At 38.4% G+C, this 21,362-nt stretch overlaps 2 protein-coding genes and 1 long non-coding RNA gene across 3 annotated transcripts in view; 2 read left to right on the top strand and 1 right to left on the bottom strand.

Moving 5' to 3' along the window:
- The first annotated feature begins 4,973 nt into the window (after nt 1–4,973).
- The window catches only part of LOC139123617 (uncharacterized), a 108,003-nt gene continuing 91,614 nt past the window's right edge, over nt 4,974–21,362 (top strand). Inside the window, exon 1 of the mRNA XM_070689781.1 lies at nt 4,974–5,139. Coding sequence (XP_070545882.1) covers nt 5,058–5,139 — 82 coding nt within the window. The 5' untranslated portion in view covers nt 4,974–5,057. The remainder of the gene's footprint in view (nt 5,140–21,362) is intronic.
- LOC139123618 (uncharacterized) lies at nt 8,386–10,022 on the top strand. Its single transcript, XR_011549731.1, has 3 exons — nt 8,386–8,934; nt 9,259–9,561; nt 9,851–10,022. It is a non-coding gene; the product is annotated as an uncharacterized lncRNA (long non-coding RNA).
- LOC139123612 (serine/threonine-protein kinase PDIK1L-like) lies at nt 16,322–20,628 on the bottom strand. The gene is made up of 2 exons (XM_070689779.1): nt 20,548–20,628; nt 16,322–17,093 (listed from the first exon to the last, which is right to left on the bottom strand). The coding sequence occupies exon 2, from the start codon at nt 17,086–17,088 to the stop codon at nt 16,462–16,464; it is 627 nt and encodes a 208-aa protein (XP_070545880.1). The 5' UTR covers nt 17,089–17,093; nt 20,548–20,628; the 3' UTR covers nt 16,322–16,461.

Genomic DNA, 21,362 nt, shown 5'->3' with positions numbered 1-21,362 from the left:
TTGGAGTGGTTGAAAATATCCTCAGTGGTTCACCATTCCAATACGCCATCCTTTAATAGGCATAGGCACAAACAAAACGGCCCTTTTCAGGGCCAACACATCCTCCAAAAAGAGAACTACCGACAATAAATACCAGTCAAACACACCACTCAAATTATAATTATGTGCAGCTAAACGATTTAAATGGCTACGGTTTCTCAGACTGACATGATTTTGCTGCACATTGCGTTATGTTGTGACAGATAATCCTTTTTACTATCACTTAGGGTCAATGTTTGCAAGCCGACACCGTTCTTTTGCTCTTGTGTGGGGGTTGTCAACCTGATGTAATCGCAAATCCTCAGATTTCCATCTGATATAAGTATGTACGTACACAAGAAAAGTAAACTCATGAATTTTAATAGACGGGGTGGCTAAGACCAATTTCAAGCGAGATTGGTCTCAGCCACCCCTCTAAGTCTGTGTGGGAAAAGTTGTCATGTTTTGAGTAATTTCTTTCTTTAGTACCACTCTCACTTTTTCAGGCGCATAGTACTTTATGACCAAGACAAGACGGCAATGAACAAAATTCACAAACTAGTAACATCAGCTTGTCTTAGTTGAAACATTACCTACCCTCATTGTTCGAACTACAAAGTTTAGTTTCTGTATTGATTTATGCAGAGTAATGGCGAGGCGGTTCAACCGGTCTCCAATCTTTAGTAAAGTTTATTTAACAATACCAACGTTTCGGCGACACACTAATCGCCATCTTCAGGTTAAATTATGATAAAAATAAAATGTACAATTACTGTGATAGAAACTACATAAATGATAATAAGGCTTTTATTGATGGATGAAAAAGGTAAAACAGAAAATAGTCAAATATATGAGTTATTACAGGAAAATACACTTAAGGTATACAAACCAAGGAATATTTGGATAAAAAATTACAAAACGATAATATTTGAAAAATGTACTTCATTGTCTCGAAAAAAGAAGAGCGATGTTGAAAATTGTAGGACATACGGAAGGAGAATGCAAATAGGCGCAAATGGCATAGGATGGAAATAACATTAGCGGGAAATGGTAGAAGAGCCTAACCCGTTTTGTTCAGTGTGCTGCTGGTAAGGCTGACGTGTTAGGCTGGAATGCGCCAGAGGAAGAGAAATAAGATCCCCCAGGTGAAAGAACAGGTCGAGGTAAATAGGCACCCTAGTTGCAGTAAAAACAGAGGCCGGAGGGCTATAGGGTCAAGCAGACAGATGTCAAAAGTGTATGTTAACCATACTTTTTATAATTAACAAATCAGGTATCAGGTAAGTGCTTCTCTAGTACGATGATATGCACACCCTATTTGTAATCTTCATTTAAGACATGGTGGATGAAAGTTTCCTTCTTTATATTTTCTAGGCGTTAACTGGCTCAATGTGCAATGGTAGCAGTTTGGTCACCTGCCCCATTTCTACTGCTGGCTGCGCTACTCACGAAAATAGGGTTAGGAATTTTACTGAGTGTTAGAGAGGACAGCCATCTGACAACATCAGGTGACCAGCACATTTGTAAAGTGGCAAGCTCGGAATAAGTCGACGAAACATCGAACGTTCAAGTTATTTGCACAGCTTCCTTTTTATGTTTCCGACTCTGTTCGTCCTAGACGGCATTTAGTAGTTAAATGATGGTTATGGTCAATTATTTTTTTTCTCTGACGTGTTCTGGTGACCATGGTGACAGACTATCTATCCCTCCTTTCCGCATGTAGGGCAATTTCTCAAAATAAATGATTTTTCGTTTTTTATTTAATTTCGGCAAAGGTTCGGGAAACTATGGAGGTAACATTATTCCGTGGGCATACGAAATTTAAATTCGAAGGTGGCACAATGTCGGAAATAAATTCAACGCAATAACTGCGCTCGCTCTAATGACAATGACAGCCATGTTGACCCCATTTTCGTGAGCAGCGCAGCAACGGTGGAAACGGAACAGGGGACAAGACTCTCTCTCTCTCTCTCTCTCCTCTCTCTCTCTCTCTCTCTCTCCTCTCTCTCTCTCTCTCTCTCTCTCTCTCTCTCTCTCTCTCTCTCTCTCTCTCTCTCTCTCTCTCTCTCAATGAGACACATAAACAATATGTGATCATAATCTACTATAAATGATAACCTAGTAAAGTCCGCGCGCTATCACTGAAGTAACCATTACACTAATCGTTCAATTTTCCTTATTTTTGAATGTGGGGTAATAGTGATATTCTCTTGATAATTTAAACAAGAACACCAGCTGGACGGGCCACAGTGCTGTACATGGCATTTTCTTGTTTCGCAAGGTCGTTGAACTTTATACTTTGCTCGTGTTTGATTTATGCTTCCTTCCATTTATACGCTAGGGTAGGTTTTCTGGATGCGGTGGCATGTGTTTGATTGCCCTCCATTATTTCCAGTTTATTATCACATTGTTTGATTTGGCTGGTTTTGATGAATGGACGTAGGTTGTGCAGAAAAGTTTTGTTATTTCATCATTACTCTTATTTTAGTCAATGAGGCATAGCAGACGTTTTGTTACATTAATTTCTTTTTGATACAATCTATTAGTGTTTGTTGTTGAAGTTTTTGCCTGAAGAAATTCACCTCTTTTATGACGTTCACATTGTTGTTGAATTTGCGTACATATCTAAGTAATTCACCTTTAATGAAGCCTTTGAAGGTGTTCTTTGGGTGGCAGGAACTTCTTAATAAATATCGTCAGGCGGTTTGTGTGGGTTTTAAAGTAGAAAAATCTCTCTCGATTGCAACTCTGACCTTTGCAGACAACTAGAGTAAGTTCTGAGATTTTGTCGATAGACTGTTCAAATATGATTTTTAACGTAGGGTGCAGAGTATTGTACTGCTCGACAAATGTTCTGAATACTAGAAGTTCATGTTCTGTTCCCGTGTAAATCATCATGGAACCAATACTGCATCTACAGATTTGTTTGTACCTTTCTCGGTTGAATTAGAATATGTTGTGTATCAGAATAATCGACAGTGAGGCTTCCGTGTACTTTGTTGGTGTTTTTCTTCCTTTTTCCTTCTTTCTTTTTTTGTATCGTATATTTTTATTGGTACTGTTTCAGAGTCCACGATCTACGATCAGTACGTTTATTGCTACATTTTATTACATGTTTTTTACATTAATACAGCATCTAATGTTACCGGAATAGAGGTTTTCTGGTATTTCTGTTGATAAATGAAGTTTTCGTGTCCTTGACAAGTGTCGGTTGTCTTTGGACGATTGATTTTATGACAAACTCTAGAAATTCCGATTTTTGGTTTGTTGGACTCGAGCAGCTACTTATAATAGGGTGTTCGATAAAGATTGTTCCTTCTGAAATGGTTTTGTGTATTTTGGCAGGAGATTCTAGTTATGGGAGTGAGGAAACTGTAAGTCACCTCGTCAATGATTATCTTGTCGCAGATTTTCAATGATTTCATGTACCATTTCCACTGAATAATTAATGTCGCCGAGTGTTGCTTAAATCATGGAGGTAGTAGAGAGTGTGCATTTTGTCGCTGTCTATAACTTTCTATAATGTCATTCGTTGTATTCACAATTGCTATGCCGCTTCCCTTATTGGAAGGTTTTCTCGTGATTTGTTGTTTTTCGGACAGATTGTTGAGAGCAAATGGAATCTCCATTATCGGTCTATGTTGCTTCGCGATAGTTTTACAATTAGGGTCACCGCTGTTAGTAGTGTCTAACACTGACTTATCTTAGAATGGATATCTGATTGACTGTTTATTTGTTTCTCATGATATTGCATAATCATATGATGCAAATACATTTGTTGATATTTCGTATGATAATTTTTTCTCTATAGGCACTTCGGAATGGGAATAAATTACAAGCCTTTGTTTAGGCCTAATGCTTTGATTTCCTCACTTGTTGAGGATTGATTTGCAAGGATTTTGATAAATCTGAGAAAAGTTCTTGGTTGTATTTAATCTTCTATATGTTTAATGTGCTTCCTGGCGTTTTTTTACGTTTTTTTAGGTTTCCAAACATTTTGTCATCACAATAATTATATTGTACCAATTATATGTTTTGTCTGTAATTTTGGATGTAAATGTCAGTTTAGGCAATGAAATGCTCAAAACAGACTGAATAAACAGTATTTTAACATTATAAGACAATAATACGGTGGATATTTTGAATTTGGTAAACAATTTCGGATTTATGACGTCATAATAATTGAGGTGCGTCAATTTTATTTTGTATTTGTTCGTGTCAGTTTATTCAAATCAGTATTGGAAACTGCCTAAATTAACCGCATTTTATTATTTTAGTAATATAATGGCGGCCATTTTGAATTTATGACGTCATCGAGTCTTTCAGGTGGCCCAATTTTTGGAGCAGTAGCTAATTTCGATCCATACACATGCGAACTATGTTTCAAATTTGTCATTTTTGTCATCCGTGTAATATTAATTTTGCTAAGCCACATGACTATTAATATACCGTCCATACTTCTGAAAGGTGTTCTGCGCATCAGCACTCGATGCACACCATCCACCATTGTGCACCGCAAATGTGGTGAGTCCACGTGGCAATGCAACCTCTCTGCATTTCCTGATGGTGTCGTTTCTTGCTTGATAAGAAGCATCAGGTCTTTGATCCTGTCCCCACTGACGGTATCGCTCTATTTACAAGCTTGTTATAAAGCCATGAAATATTAATTAAAGTATTAATTAAATATAGTAGGGATTCTACATTCTGAACTTAAATGATAAAGTTTCAATATTCCAAAGTGTGAATTTTTAGTTTTGAATTCTTCTAGATTTCTGTCGGCCGCCGTGCGACCGACTAAGGATGAAACGAGGACCCCTGACGTCAAAGACGTAGGAAAATAACAAAAACCTATATCTTTTCACACCGGGCCAGGACATGATATGATGTGTGTTTTATCTCTCCTAAACAGTGGCAACTTTAACCAACACAAGCCACTTAAAATTACGTTTATCGACATTGTCTGGATTAGATCACCTGATCAACGGCCTTATCAGTCAGTGAATAAATCTTGAAATCTTGCTACTAGCCAAATCAAACCTATGCAAGACAGAGCGATGGCTGTGTTCAACCAAATACGTCTTCTGGTTCTCGCTATCACCATCGTAAGGGTGTTTAGCCAAGGTAAGTGGACCGACTTTCCGAGGGTCTTCATTATTTTCCGTATGGTAAAAAGTTGGTTTTGTTTTTTAGAATCAGGAGACTCCATCCAACTGCTACTAACGTTATACAGAGACAGTTGGAGCAAACCCAAGTGCGACTCTGATTTTCAATCTGAAACTTAAATTAGCTGACAATTTTGTGTATCTCTTTGTCTTTTATTTATGCGGTTTTTGTATTATCCTCGCTTACGATGAACTCTTGTGAAATATATTTTTTCGGCACTTGCTCTTTTGCGTATTCATTTCTTCTTTTATGCATTTTCAAATCCCAGTCTACAATAACTCTACATAAATCATTAGCTATTTTAACTTTGCAGCAATGCTCTGGACTTTTGTATCCGTTGTCGCTTTGAATGTATTTGAATGTGCAGCCCTGAGTTGAAGACCAGATTCGCTATGGCTATAGCAGAGACGGCTCAGCCTGGCAAAGTGTTTCGGTCTGCATAGGCTCCAGGGTCTATGGCGTAATATAGTAAAGCCTTAAAATTTAGGGTTTTTCATACTATTAGTAAAATTCTGGGCATGGGTATATGATAAATCGGCATGTGTCATTTCCGCTGTGTCAGACACTCGACTTTGTCAAGTGTCTGACGCAGCACAAATGACACTCATGCTGATACGACACAGAAACAAGTGGTATTGCACGTTAGTTGAGAGCTCATTTTTATTGTTTATTTTCATTGGAGTGTGTTGTACCGGGCAATAACCTCTACAAACAGGTCGCATTTTATGATAGGGTGATCAAACTGTGGTCAGATCAATAGCAATGATCTATCGCGGCAGCCTGTCAATAACAGGATGGTTGCTGTCAGTCAATTGTATAACTCAGTATGTTTACGCCTTTAACACAATACTAATAAGTAACCTATCACTAGACTCTATCGTCCGAAGTTATTTGTATATCATGTCATTTTGATGATGTTGATTTTGTTCTGTATGGGCAGACACACGTCATCCTTAAACTTAATTCGGCATGATATTCTTTCAGTCTCAGACAATCTCGTTATCACCTTCTTTTTTCTCTTATGTGTCAGGAAGACCACATATTAGTATTCCGGGTATTTCTTGTTGCACATACATCATAGAAAGTCCCATCATGCTACAATAGGAATTATACCAATTTTTCAAAAGTTATCGTCTGCACGCAAGTGAGGGCGATTTCATTGGAGTAGAATCAAATATTTAGCATTGTGGGCAAGGTTTGCGACATTGTTTGGCAATGAAAATTATTTGACATTCACAACAAACAAACAAATATATAAAATTCATAATTTTGCCACGTCCAAGTTCACTTCTGATACTTCTCAAAGTTTCCGGTCAAGAATATATATGTACATGTACTTCGTTCTCTGAATGTTAAACTTAAGTTCATTTTTTATTTTCTTTTTCGCTTATTTTGTGAGATAAAATAGTTTTCGAGTAATCGTGAGCAAGTGAGGGTGCACAAAGACTGTGACCTAAACACCAGCACCGCCTTCTTGGCGCTAGTGCCACCTTTTATCTTTGCCAACTAAGTGACCCCTACACAACACTGGTCAACATAACAAAGAGCGGGTTTAATGGAGATAGTGAGGGGATACATTAGTAAACATCGCGATAAGAAAACCTTTTGGGTCATATCTCGCTAATTTATTGGTGTGTGAGTTGAGTTTGGCAGCTGGTCAAATCAGTCGACGCCAATGAATTTAAACAAGATTGTCTTTAATTCACACACTTATCAAAGCACGAGACATGCAAGCCTACCTTGCTGATGAAAAGTAGGTCGGTTGACCTCATAAGGGGGCCATGTCTTCAAACGTGCCGAGGCCTCTGGCCTTCACTCATTATCGTTGAACGATTGTAAACACTTGCATTGTAAACCGATTGGGCAGCTGTTATCCGTATCTACATCATTTCACATTCACAAAAAACAAAATCAACATTTAATAGTCAAAAATGTTAACAGAGTGACGGTAGTTCAAACACATTTTTTGAAAAACTGGATGTTGTATTAGTGTTGGTTTAGTCAGCAAATTTAAGCCTATTCACTTTTTTTTTGTAATGAACTTGTTTTCATGATTAAATAATTTATAAAGTTGCAACTTTCAGCTACATTGCACCTAACACTTTTGATAAATTTGATCAATTGAACGATCCAATTGTCCAAAACGATTTCCAGTTGTGTTCCTGAGAAGTGAAGAAAAATATAAACTCCCCCATAAGTCGGGGGTCAACATAGAATTTCGTCAAAAATGCAATACTCAAAATTTCTCTCTAGTTAATCGCCTTGTCCTTCGATGGTTAATCATATTGCTTCTTTCATTATTCTCAATAAAGTAGCTACGGATTTAGAAAACCTCGGATGTTGGAGAGACACCGCAAACAGAGCAATATCGTCATTGGAGGGACATGATTACAGACTTGATGGGTTCTACAAATCAAGAAACGATGCCATCAGGAAGTGCAAAGAAGCTGCACTGTCACGTGGATTCTCCATATTTGCGGTGCAGGACGGCGGGTGGTGTGCATCCAGTGTTATTGCTGAAGACACCTATAAGAAATACGGACAAGCTGACAACTGCGCAGGAGATGGCAAAGGCGGCCCATGGGCAAATGATGTCTATAGAATCAAAGATGCCCCTCGTGAGTATTGTGGCTTTTACCCATACTATGTGATTGTGGAAAGGTTATAAAACCTGCATTTTAACCGGCTGCTTTTACCTGCCTTTTCATAATTTTACATTCTCTGAAAACAAAGTTTCCTGACGTTTCATAATGTAACCAAAAATGTTATACTATTACTGGTTATCAAACACATTTAACGTGAAAAATACTACAAGAGGAAACCTCTCTCTACGGTCAACGAAGAGTTCCACTAACAAATACACTCTCACATTTAATACATCTCTTGTTGTTAAGCTTGTCCTTCGATGGTTAAAGACTCGATAGCTGCAAATTTTATGCATTATTATCATGGTTTTATTTTTAAACCAAAGTTGGTTCGTGCAAATATGTTCAATGAATGACGTGTATAGATTTATCACTGCTCGCTGATTTGGACAATGCCTACGCGTTTTAAAAGGTTAAATAATAAGCAGGGTGCCGCATTCGTAAAATGGAGCCCAATGGAGACGTACACAAGTACAGTATTTCCTGCACATACACATCGTGATCATATCAGAAACAAGCATGATGCCATTTACTTGAATGCACAACACATGATGGCCAACATTTTAGTGGTGTACTCTTTATTTTGTCTGTCACATGATTAGTTTTTGAAAATGGTGGGAAATCTGAAATAATGTTAAAATGTTTGAATTTACTTGCCACTTTCAACATACACTTTTTCAGTCTTTATTGGGTTTTATTCAAGAAAAGTCTTGATAAACTGAGGATATATTTAGATTGGTTTATTTCATATTCGCAGCTATTGGGGCTTTAATAATATTGCTTCTTTCATTATTCTCATTAAATTAGCTTCGGACTTAAAAAATCTCGGATGTTGGAGAGACACCGAAATAGAGCAATATCGTCATTGGAGGGACATGATTATAGACTAGATGGGTTATACAAATCACGAAACAATGCCATCGTGAAATGCAAACGAGCTGCATTGACACGTGGGTTTAGCACATTTGCGGTGCAGGACGGCGGATGGTGTGCATCCAGTGTTATTGCTCAAGACACCTACAAGAAATACGGACAAGCTGACAACTGCGCAGGAGATGGCAAGGCGGCCCATGGGCAAATCAAGTTTATAGAATAAAAAATGCCCCTCGTGAGTATTGTGGCCTTTACCCATTATTGTTAAAAGATTGAAAACTTGCATTTATCCGACTTTGCTGCCACTTTCCGTCTTTTCATCGATGAACATTCTCAGAAAACAAACTGCCCGACGTTTATAACATAGCCAAAATTGTTAACACAGTACTGGTTGTCAAACACATTTAACGTGAGAAATGCTACAAGAAGTAACCTCAATCAAGGTTTTACGACGAGTTTCCCCAACAATCACACTCTCACATTCAATGTATCTCTTGTCTATCGGCTTGTCATTCGATGGTTAACAGTATTCTTTCTTTCATTATTCTCATTAAATTAGCATCAGACTTAGAAAATCTCGGATGTTGGAGAGACACCGCAAATAGAGCAATATCGTCACTTGAGGGACGGGATTACAGACTTGATGGGTTCTACCAATCAAGAAGCGACGCCATCAGAAAGTGCAAAGAAGCTGCACTGTCACGTGGGTTCAAAACATTAGCAATGCAGGACGGCAGATGGTGTGCATCCAGTGTTATTGCTCAAGACACCTACCAGAAATACGGACCATCTGACAACTGCGCAGTAGATGGCGAAGGTGGCGCATGGGCAAATCAAGTTTATGAAATAATAAATGCCCCTCGTGAGTATTGTGGCTTTCTACTTATTGCTAAAAGGTTGTAAAACGTGCATTTGAACCGACTGGGGTGCTTTTATTCGTCTTTCCATCAATTAACATTCTCAGAAAACAAAGTTGCTAGACGTTTAATAATATTACCAAAAATGTTATCACATTACTGGTTATCAAACACATTTAACGTGAAAAATACTACATAAGGTAACAATCCTCTGGGTTAAACGAAGGGTTTCACTAACAAATACACTCTCGATGGTTAATAATATTGCTTCTTTCATTATTCTCATTAAATTAGCTTCGGACTTGTTCAATCTCGGATGTTGGAGAGACACCGCAAATAGAGCAATATCGTCATTGGAGGGACGGGATTACAGACTAGATGGGTTCTACAAATCAAGAAACGATGCCATCAGGAAGTGCAAAGAAGCTGCACTGTCACGTGGATTCACCACATTTGCGGTGCAGGACGGCGGATGTGTGCATCCAGTGCGGATGCTGAGAGCACCAGTCATAAGTATGGACGGTCTACTAACTGTGCAGTGATGGTAAAGGTGGAGTATGGGCCAATCAGGTTACAGAATCAGACCTACCCTTGGTGAGTTTTTCACGTATTTGTATTGCCATATTTTATGTTCAGTTTTTTTTGTTCTTGTTGTTAATAATACTGCATTAATTATTCTCGTCAAATTAGCTTTGGACTTAGAAAATATTTTTTGTTGGATAGACACTATGAATAGAGGGATACCTTCATGTGCTTTCTATGAATATTATATATATATATATATATATATATATATATATATATATATATATATATATATATATATATATATATATATATATATATATATATATATATATATATATATATATATATATATATACACAAAATGTATACAATGTGCCCTCCCGTTATCACCATAATGGCTTTATAGCAACCTCTGAACTTGGGCACAGAGAGTACGGTTACACATTGTTGAGGATTGAAAATATGGACTCACCAGAGTTCTCTAACAGCAATACATGAGCGAAGCACAGTGTCAACAGTGAACGCCCCTTATATTACGCAAGAGGCTGCCCAACAATCTCAGAGTGCTTTAACTGCTATTAAAGCAGTGAGCGAAATACACAAAATGTATACAATGTGCCCTCCCGGTTATCACCATACTGGCTTTATGGCAACCTCTGAACTTGGGCACAGAGAGTACAGTTCATGGTTCATATATATATATATATATATATATATATATATATATATATATATATATATATATATATATATATATAATATATCTATATATATATGTCACGATCTTAAGTTTGGAAAAGGTTTATACCGAATCCTACACTTTACTCTATACAATTTAACGTTCTGCTGGTGGTTGTCCCCGAAACTACTCGTTCGTCCAGTTATAGCGTTGTATTCATTGCTTCGCTTCCAAACTTTATCTGTGCCCAAGTTCAGAGATTGCCATAAAGCCATTATGGTGATAACCGGGAGGGCAGATAGTATACGTTTTGTGTATTTCGCTCACTGCTTTAATAGTAGTTAGAGCACTCTGAGATTGTTTGGCAGCCTCTTGCGTAATATAAGGGGTGTTCACTGTTGGCACTATGCTTCGCTCATGGTACGTGTTGCCGTTAGAGCACTCTGGTGAGTCCATATTTCAATCCTCAACAATGTGTAACCTACTCTCTGTGCCCAAGTTCAGAGGTTGCCATAAAGCCATTATGGTGATAACCGGGAGGGCACATTGTATAGTGAGTGTACGTGTGTGAGTGCTTCACGAACTCTACAGCGTGTGGAGCGGTCGCAGTCAGAAAATGTAACAACTTAGCCGGCTATTGAACCACTCTTTTTTGGGAGTGGAGATTTAGCCGAGCGGTTCTGTCTGCTGCCTTTCCGCTAGGCGACTGATAACGTACGTGGTGGGTTCGAACCCTATTGAAAACTAGTCGTATTTAACGTATCTTCGTTCTTGAATTATAAAGGTGTGATCCTAAGGCAACGTGGATAGTAAGTGTTGACCCCAAGGCACACTGTTTTCATTTCTTGTGATCTTGATATTGCAAATTAGGCGTTAGAAATTCAGAAGATGTGTCCTTCTCCCCTTAATTTTTGACGTAAGTGTGTCAGTATGATTAACCTTGAAGAAAATCTGATGCTTGGTCAATATTTACTTAACATTGTTTTGTAATGAACATTATGTTTCAGGTATATGGCAAAGGATAAGTGACAATTTTTACCCATGTCGTTCATTTCGTAGTATTATTGCGGCATGTCTGTGATATTACAGCAAAGCTTGTACTTATGCATTCATTCTTCAACGGCATTTCGGGTAGTGGTTGTGGAAAAGGTGGTGAACAATTATATTGTAAATATTTGAAGCAGTCATCTACGTGTTGATCATTCCGCCTTTCCGGAATTTATCTGTACAACTGTGTGACATAGTGCGATGTCATTTATTCACGATCTGTCATTACTATTCATGAGGCCACGTATATACTCGTCAATCTCCAACTCAGCCCCAGTTAGTCATTAGCCTATATATGTTCTGTAGCATAGTGTATAATGGAATAAAATAGCATTTTAGATTTATATTACTCGCTGCCTCCAGTCTACCTTGCACGTATTCAACATCAAAATACCAGCATTGCTGGCCGTAACACGCCACCCAGTGATCGGCAATACCATTGTAACTCCGGACATATCACAAACCTTTGTACTATAATAGACAACACCAACTGAAACAGTTTTCAAACAAGATAGCACTTCGTTAAAGCAAAAACTGAGAGATGTCGATGATTAACGATGAAACGTTGTACATATGCCATAGTATATATCTTTATTTTAACATAAAAGGTGAAAATACAAAAAATAGATCGCGGTGCTGTCCATAACAATTATACCTCTAGATATTTGCACTACCTGTTTTTGGCTAGTCTTTGCTGGTTACTGATATTGCTGTTTACATTCTCTTCATTCTATTAGTTTCCAAGTAAAAGAATATCGGAGATACCAGCAACTGAGCGACACCATATCCTGCAAGGGAAATACATTTTGCTGATATGCATCGATGAAAGAGGGCACTCACAAAACCTGTTGTCGAATTTTATATTACTTCCCTATAGCAAAATACTATAATTGTCGATGATAAACGATTACTTATTAGGTAACTATTCTTTCTTTGGTCACTTTCCTTGCATCGAGAGGCTGTGTAGGTTTGGGTTACCCACTGCCAGGGTGATGGTAAAGGTGGCGCATTGGCCAATCAGCGCCACAGAAATCTACATGTATCGTAAACTCTTTGCCAATTTAACGCAATGAATGCTTATTTAGTTATAATGTGTCAATTTTCATGTAAGTTTTCCCGAGAATGTAAGATCGTATGTAACTATGTTTTGTTGCAACAGTAACAAAAATCATGAGATTGGGAGCAGAGATTCATAGACAAAAGCAAGATTCGGAAAGATCTTTAAAATCCAATTACTAGTAGCTTTAGTTCACTTATCTGTTGTTGTGGGTACTGTTTGACAAAATTTTCATCAGTGACGTTGCTTTTGCAACCATTGGTATATCCCCTGTTTTCAAATCTCCTGAAATGCAAATTAGCAATTGCCTGACATTTAAACAGCTTTCTGTAACCACTGTCCAATATCTTAGTTTAGGATTTCTCGATATGTATATCTAACTGAACAAAATGTGATATAAAATAAACAACATCAATAAAATAAAACTTCCAAGTCTGTTGCTATGATCTCTGTTGAAATAACCATTAATCAGATCTTACACAGTCAGTTTGTTAATACCTCACATCTAGTCAATGTAATTAATCATGCATATAAACATTTATTAAACTAAACACATCCAAAAATGGCGTCTTATTGTTGCTACACAAAATTTACGTGCAGAATTTTATTCAGATCCTATGAGCTGTAAATAAGACATTGCACCAACAGACAGACAGACAGACAGACAGACAGACAGACAGACAGACAGCCTTTTCAGAGCACATGTAAACAGGTAGGCTACAATAGTTGAATCAATGAAAGATCGTTTTGTCCAATTCGCTTAATTGTCTTTGAACCAGCAGGTCAGAAACAAAGAAGTTTCGCTTACACATTTCTGTCAACTAATATCTGAGCCCGGTTATCAAATAAACATTTTAAAGTCGCGGAAACGGCCGAGTAATTTCTGACGCCGACTTATTCAGTATGTAAGCCTAAGTTATTGGCTATTTGAATGGAAGGGGGAAGGTGTTCATCGAATGACGCAGTCATGGGAACTCCATAGCTTTCTAAACGGTAGTGAGTGCAGTCTATTCTCCTTGACAAATAGACTGAAAGATCCGTCGCTCAAGGGTGCTCTCTCGCGCTCCCTCTCTAGGGCTGTTCGATTCCGACCCGAGTAACGACCTGGGTAGCTTATGTTGACGTCATAGGACACTATTTAGCATGCGCAGAACTGTGACCCGGGAGATGCGAAACGACCGACATACCCGATCGACCTTTGTAAACAAACATGGCAACAGTATGGAAGACCGGTCACGACATGCGACATGCGAGTTTTTTTTAACTGCGACCTGGGAGTTCTTAAACTGCGACATGCGAGTTCTTAAACTGCGACATGCGAGTTGCAAAACTAATATGGCGTTTGCATACATGTCATTTCGTTCCCCTCCTAACGATGGATTACAGAGGTAGAGACGAGCTTATTTCTGCATACTTCTACAACGAATACACCGTGGGAGAAATAGCGGCCATGTTAGGACTTAGACATGTATGGAAGACCGGTCACGACCTACGACATACGACCTGCGTCCATGTCATCTGCGACCTAACCCTAACCCTAACCCTAACCCCTAACGCTAACTAACCCGTTACAATTTTTCCCTCCCTTGGCCTAACCTCCAGGGTTGAGAGCGAAGTAAGGCGTTTTACCAGAGAAAACCTAACCTCTAACCCTCACCCTAACCCCTACCCTAACCCTAACCCCTAACCCTAACCCTAACCGCAGATCGGAGTTTTAAAAACTTGCATGTCGCATGTCGTGACCGGTCTTCCATACAACAGAGTTGAAAAAAAAAAATTTGCCTAATTATTTTGAAGATTTTAACGAAGATTTGGACCCTTGTATATTTTTTGATATGGATAAAAACTGTCATGTTTTAAACGATTATTTTATAGCAAGTCAGGTCTGCATATTATTTTCTATTCATCAGAGCAACATTTTGATAACTCCGATGTGATGTACATGATCTGAGGACCGTGTTGTACTAACGTTTTGCACATTTCTTATATCGCCAGCTACACACGTAAACGATGTGCAATTTAAGGGCATAGAATGGTACCTTTCACTAGAAAATTACGGGAAATTGGCAACCTCTTAATGCAATAACTACCGGTAATAATATTATTACTTTTATTTGCTGAAACTGACGTAAACGCGTAAATATATGTATTTACTTCATCTGTTTGGCGGCCATTTTGCCGAGTTGCTAGTTGCAACTCTACCAAATACAACCCAGCTTCCGACGAGAGAGAAACCCTGAGTAGGGTTGAAAGGTCAAATGACGTTATTTGCGTCATCAGAGTAGCTACGCTGATTCGTTCGACTGCAAATCGGGTAACTCGGGTCGCTACTCGGGTTACAATCGAACTCGGGCCCAGGGAGCGCAGAGAGCGCCATCAAGCGACGGATCTTTCAGTCTACTGGCAAACTGTCAAATACGGACGTCGATACAAGAAAAAGCGACGACAATTCCTGGCATGATCAGGAGCAATGAAGTATTTGCACGCAATTCAACAACAGATGTCCCGAGAGACTTTCACCTCGTTATCAAGGAACATTGCAACAGAGCCTCTGGAAAATTGAAGTCAATTTCAATCAATGATTTTTCCAAACTCATATTGACAGCGCAAAGTCCTGGCAGGTTGAGAAATAGAACTGACTCGAAATCTATCTATGTAGATCTCTTTTCCTCAATTTAATCAAATACACTTTCTTGTTCTACACTACGTTTAACATCAACAAATGCATTGTATTTACAATGTCACAAAATGGTATCAGCTGTATTGTTTACATCTTTTAGTTCATTGCTTTCTAAACATAAAAAATTGGTAATGTAGTCACAAAAGGCTCAGTGAAAATTATAGTATTTATGAACTCATCCCTAAGAATTGAAAAATCTGAAAAGCGACCGAATAAATAAAGCGGGTAATTCTTCCAATATGCATTACGACCATCTGTCAAGCGTACAATCAACGTAAGTGCAATCCACATAAACTTCAATCACCATACCATTAGTTTTTAAATATTTGTGTTTGTTGTGAATGGATTGAAATTGATCTAAATAATTCAACAATTTATACGATATTAAAAAAAATATCTGTGAATAACACGTATTTATTTACCCTAGCAAGAGCACTCGAAATAGCATCTGCGGTTTCCAAATAGGTTAAATATGCTTACTGAAGATGCAATCAAAACGAATAACCCCCTGACCAAAACTTTTCACAAAAGAAGCAACATGTTGCTCCACTATAATTTTTTAATAGAACTTTGCTCTGAAATTCGATGACTCATGAAAAATATGGTTTGTCATCTATTTTGGTGATTTTTTCAATTTTTTTCAAAAGATTTGCATACAGGCATGTTTCGATCACAGTATGCAACAGTATGAACCTGATGCTGACTGCAGTGCCTCGTGGACTTCTTTGGCCGAGGGTCTGGATTTGTAGGAAGCTCTGATCATTGAGTTGATCAGACTCCTGCTTTCCTCGGGAATGTTGACCATCGGATCAAGTGTTCTGGTCGCGCCTGGATTAGTGTGAAGGAACATTCCTACAGGTTCTTGACATTGGTCGCTGAAAAAGATAACAAGCCGTTTGCCGTGTCCTGGTATATCACGTATTGTGCGCTCCAGTATGGCACAGAACATAATTCCAAGGAAAGACATCGGCTTTCTCGGTGTAGTTACCGTTGTACACTTCAGGAGCCATGTACAAATATGTTCCTGCCTGTGTGTGCATGTAAGATGCCAGAGGCAGCCCACGGCTTGGTAAAGAAACGGTGCCGGATAGCTTAATCTTTGCAAGTCCAAAATCAGCAATTTTGGCAATTAACTGACCATTATTCATCGTGATCAAGACATTTTCTGGCTTGAGATCGCGATGAACGATTCTCCTACTGTGAGAATACTGGATAGCGTCCGCCATTTGCTTTATGAAAGAGAGGAGAAGTTGATCGGAACGCTTCGCTTCGATGACGTAATTCTCTAGGTTACCACGGTTGCAGAACTCCATCACGATACACATGTTTGTCTTTTCCTTAAAATATTCGACATACTGGATAATGTTGGGGTGGTCTTTTAATGCATGCAACGCTGCAAGCTCCTGGATTTGAGACGCATTAGCACTTCGTTTCATTTCTTTCATGGCATAAATGGCGCCATCTTTGTGACGGACCTGATAAACAACGCCAAACGCTCCGCGACCAAGCTCTTTTACCCTCTGGTAATCTCCAGCTGGCATTTTGTCTGCGAACGAAAGAAACGAAGTATAGTCAGAGCAGAAAAACCATTTCATGAACAATGTTTTTTCGATGAAATTATCAAATTATATCAAATATAAGGCCGTTATGATTACGTCCGAGGACTCGCGCTGTGTGATCAATACTTTATACCATTTAACGTAGAGTGCGCTTCGGATTCTCAAACGTTTACAATGCTTTTCTGATCTATCCATTGTTGGGAAGGGAGGTCATTTGAAAGATCTTGAGGTAAGAATAATTTTCAGCGTCTTAGTTTTTCCGAAAAAAAGTTTAATTTTTCTGTACAGAGTTGACATAGAAATGGTCGCCATTTTGAATTTTAAATATCGGTAAATCTTGGGTAATTAGTTTCTCCAATACTAATATTTTCACGGTGACCCCTGATTTTTATTATTTTGAAAAAACAGTATGGTTGAAAGATACCTTGAGGAAATTTTTAGTAAATGTTTAAGTGTTTGTCTTTCGAGGCGCATGCTACTTTAATGTGTATATCCTGTGATAAAAATAGGATACGTATGCAAACATAATACTGCCATAAACAAATCCTCATGATAATTATTAAGCTTGGTTCAATAATTAATTAAGTCGACGAGGCTTGCACATATATTGAACCCTTGTTCACAATAATTTTAAGAATAAGTCTCTTTCAAGAGTTAAAATACCTGTATGTTTTGAAATTCGGCGGTTGGAATAGAGTCGATGCGTGTTTTCGCTTTCGTTTCAATAGTTTCGGGGAAATGGGTGGGGTGATGGCTAACAATTGTTGCACGTTGAACTGTTGAGTAAATTTCTGCCCTGATAGACAACCAAAGCGGTACGGCAGTTTCATTTCATTACGTAAATGTGCAGGCCTGTACTATTCGATAAAAACAGTGACATGACGTTAGCTAGTACGTGCGACATCTTGTTAGATGACATTTCCGAGACGTCGACAGGATAAATTTTCGGGTCGATATAAGTACTCTCTATGACGGTTACCTACCTGCAGAGTATTTTTCATTTTACCGTGTTTTCATGTTGGAGAAAACGGACAAGTTTCTCTTGTGCGTTTCAAATCATGAGGTACTCCTGAAGTTTACTATTTCCGCGTTAGAATAGCTGTATGTTTTGTTTTTTCCCCAAATATATCTTACTATGGGACCCTTCTAAAGAAGCCTAGAAGGGCATTGTCGTATGACCAGCGTCATATTTTCCTTATTAAAATTAGTTTTTCGAATAAAATCAACCATATTCATATCAAATGAGCGGTGCAAGTTTGTAAAATTATAGAAATACATCTTAAGAGGTTTAAATATAATCGTTGGCCGAAATACTTTCAACACATACGCATTCATGTTAGAAGTCAATTCAAAGTGCTGTTGCGCCGCTGACATGGATACACAGCATGGCGTCGGAGAGGTATCATGAGGGAAGAAATATATTAGATCATATTTCTGTTTCAACGTCAATGTCGGTACGTTCTCCGTTTGGAGATCATTCTTAGCAAACATACCGCTTTCATAATCCAGAAAGATGACGGCATACATGGAGCAACAGCCAGTGTGTTTGGGCAAGGAGCTAAAATGAGACAACATCCATGGTTCGAGCTACCGCATTCAAAGTCCAGTGTCTGTCTTTCGTTATAGCCCCAGGCAGCCATTGCGTAGACTCGATGATTCGAACGAAACTCGCGAATAAACTAACAACTAGTTGTCAACACACAGAAATGCTCTACTCACCAAAGTAGATCTCGCCGGTTTATAGAAAGTTGTTCAGTCTATGCTGACCAGTGCAGCCTATATGAGTGTCTGTAGCTGCTGCTATACCACTCAACAATATGGCGTGTTCCAATAGAGTCGTATGTGTGCAACGTGAACAGGGAATATTGATAAAGAATATTTTCTCTTTCATTGCACATGCGCATTGGCATATAAAACCAAGGGAGCGAAACGAGTCCGGCTGGAATGTTTCGGCTTTGTTAGATGCATGGTAAATAAGCAAGCTAGGGTCATAGGTAATAGTGGTAAAAATAAACATGGGAGTAAGCTCCGCCGATCACAAATTATTTACAAAAATAGTTTAGGCGACTCCTGGTTGCTAACTGAAGAAGTGTGTAATCACTACGATAGTATGTTACAGAACAAATCAGAGAAGTCAAGCCCGCTTTTTGTTTAAGATTTTTCGATAAAAATATAATGATCATGCGCATAAATACAATTGAGGGGTCACTCATTGATGATGTGAAGGCTAAGCTAGCATTTCAGTAACGTTCGTAAGTAGCATAGCCTACACTCACTGCCCCCTTTTAAGTGTCCCTAAGCATGGTGATTCTCTCTCTGTATGATATATATTAAAGTAAAATGCGCCTCGCAGACGGCTATTTGGACAATCACAGTTTTCTGATAATTTTCTAGTCTATCAAGCTCGTAGAGCTAGAGAGAAAATGATGTGTGAGATTTTTCGAAAATCTAAAATTATTTTTTCCCCATTTGAGAGAACACAAGGATAGCGGCCATTTTGAATTTCAATTGTCGGTAGATGTCAGGTAATGTGTTTCTCTAGTACTAAACTTTGCACGGTGACCCCCGGGTTTTTATTCTTGATTGGGGTAAAAGTGTGGCTGAAAGTGACATCGAGGATATTTTGAGCAAAATGTTAAGTCTTTCACTTTCGAGGGGCGTACTACCTTAAGATAAATCTTGTTTTCTGACAAGGATTCACACAATACAAGGATGCACTTTAGGTTTGACCTCAGTGACTAACACAGTAGATGGGAGAAGTCCCAAGCTGGCTTGACGACGATGTATTGAAGTAGCGTCATCGTTTGAGATCGCGCAGTCCTTTTTGATCGGCGTCATAATCTTTGACTACAGACTATTCATTGTAGCGATAAAGCTTTGCGTACGAGTTATCGAGGAAAGCGTCAAGGGGCGCCGGTGCATGATTTTAACGCTCTTTCGAAAATAATGCTTATTCAAACAAAAGACTGTGCACAGTAAATTCATGGGAAGTTCAAATTAACAAATATTAAAAATACTCATTCATTCAATTACCAGCCATGTTGCATCAATGTAACATAGTGAATAGGATAGTCGAGGTCAAATTAGGTCAAACAAATAAGCATTCTGTATTCATTTACAAGCCCTGTTCCGTCACTTAAAAGTACAGACTATTTATTAGGATAGTTGCATTTGAAACACCATCGATGTGTGTTCCACGTATAATCACACAATTTTTGGGTGTCACGACAGATGTTATGACCGAGAAAAACGGAAGTGAACACATTCTACAAAAATGGGACAACTTCTAGTCTTTGAGGTGAAGCACTACCTACGTTCATGGTTTAGTCTCTGTATCAAGTTATAGCTCATGAGCTGTGAGTGTGTGTACGTTCGGATTTCGAATGAAAAGCGTAAATCATGCGATAAAAAGTTGGTAAGTCACAAAAATGCTCTACTCACCGATTTATCTCTGGATGGTTTAAGGTCGACAGTTTTCCTGTACCAACCTATGTAGCACGTATGAATGCTTCAGCTATCTAGTTGAGCATATGACGTGTTTGAATTCCTGGAATACATCTATATGACAGCCGAAAGCATGTAGATGGCCTGTTTCGCTTTCATTGCGCATGCGTGTGAGCATCTATGATTAAGTCAATGTTCAAGGATTCAAGGATTTTTATTTCCAAATAATGAACAGAACAGAAAAATAGAAAGGATAAGTAAATTGGGTGGGGACTAGAAAATAGTATAATACTAATAGAGTCAAGCCCTGTGCCATTTAGTCCGTGGGCTGGAGGGGCCCACCGTGCACCCCCCCCACATCCCTACTACTTGGGTATTTTTTTGTTCTTTAGGACCTGCTGAACAAGAAACAAGATGTTAACATTGGATATTTTGGGATGCACTACCTATCTGGGCTGGTTTTTGATTTGCATGTACCGCAAAAAATGGCGAAAAATGGGTAGGGGTAGGGGGTACTATATCCTCCCCTACATTGAGTAAACTAGCATGAAATAGCACAAACCATACATTTTGGAAAGCTGAGATTCTGCTCTTTATGAGAAACACCAACTTTAGCAAAATTAACTTGTGTACATAGAATAGGACGACTTTAAAATGAATTTTTTTGACAATTTTGAAATTTTTTGCCCAAAATACCATGTAACAATTGTGATTTACTTATTATTAAGCAAAATTTTGACAGCTTTTTGTGTTTGAATTATTTATTCCCACATAATTAAACAAGAAAAAAGTGTTAACATTAGATATTTAAC

The sequence above is a fragment of the Ptychodera flava genome (assembly GCF_041260155.1).
Source record: "Ptychodera flava strain L36383 chromosome 23 unlocalized genomic scaffold, AS_Pfla_20210202 Scaffold_23__1_contigs__length_28996876_pilon, whole genome shotgun sequence".
Classification (NCBI taxonomy): Eukaryota; Metazoa; Hemichordata; class Enteropneusta; family Ptychoderidae; genus Ptychodera; species Ptychodera flava.
This window is presented reverse-complemented; position numbering and strand designations above follow the sequence as displayed.

Coding starts and splice junctions, on each gene's coding strand:
- LOC139123612 (XM_070689779.1), bottom strand. CDS start 17,088: ATGCCAGCTGGAGATTACCAGAGGGTAAAAGAGCTTGGTCGCGGAGCG.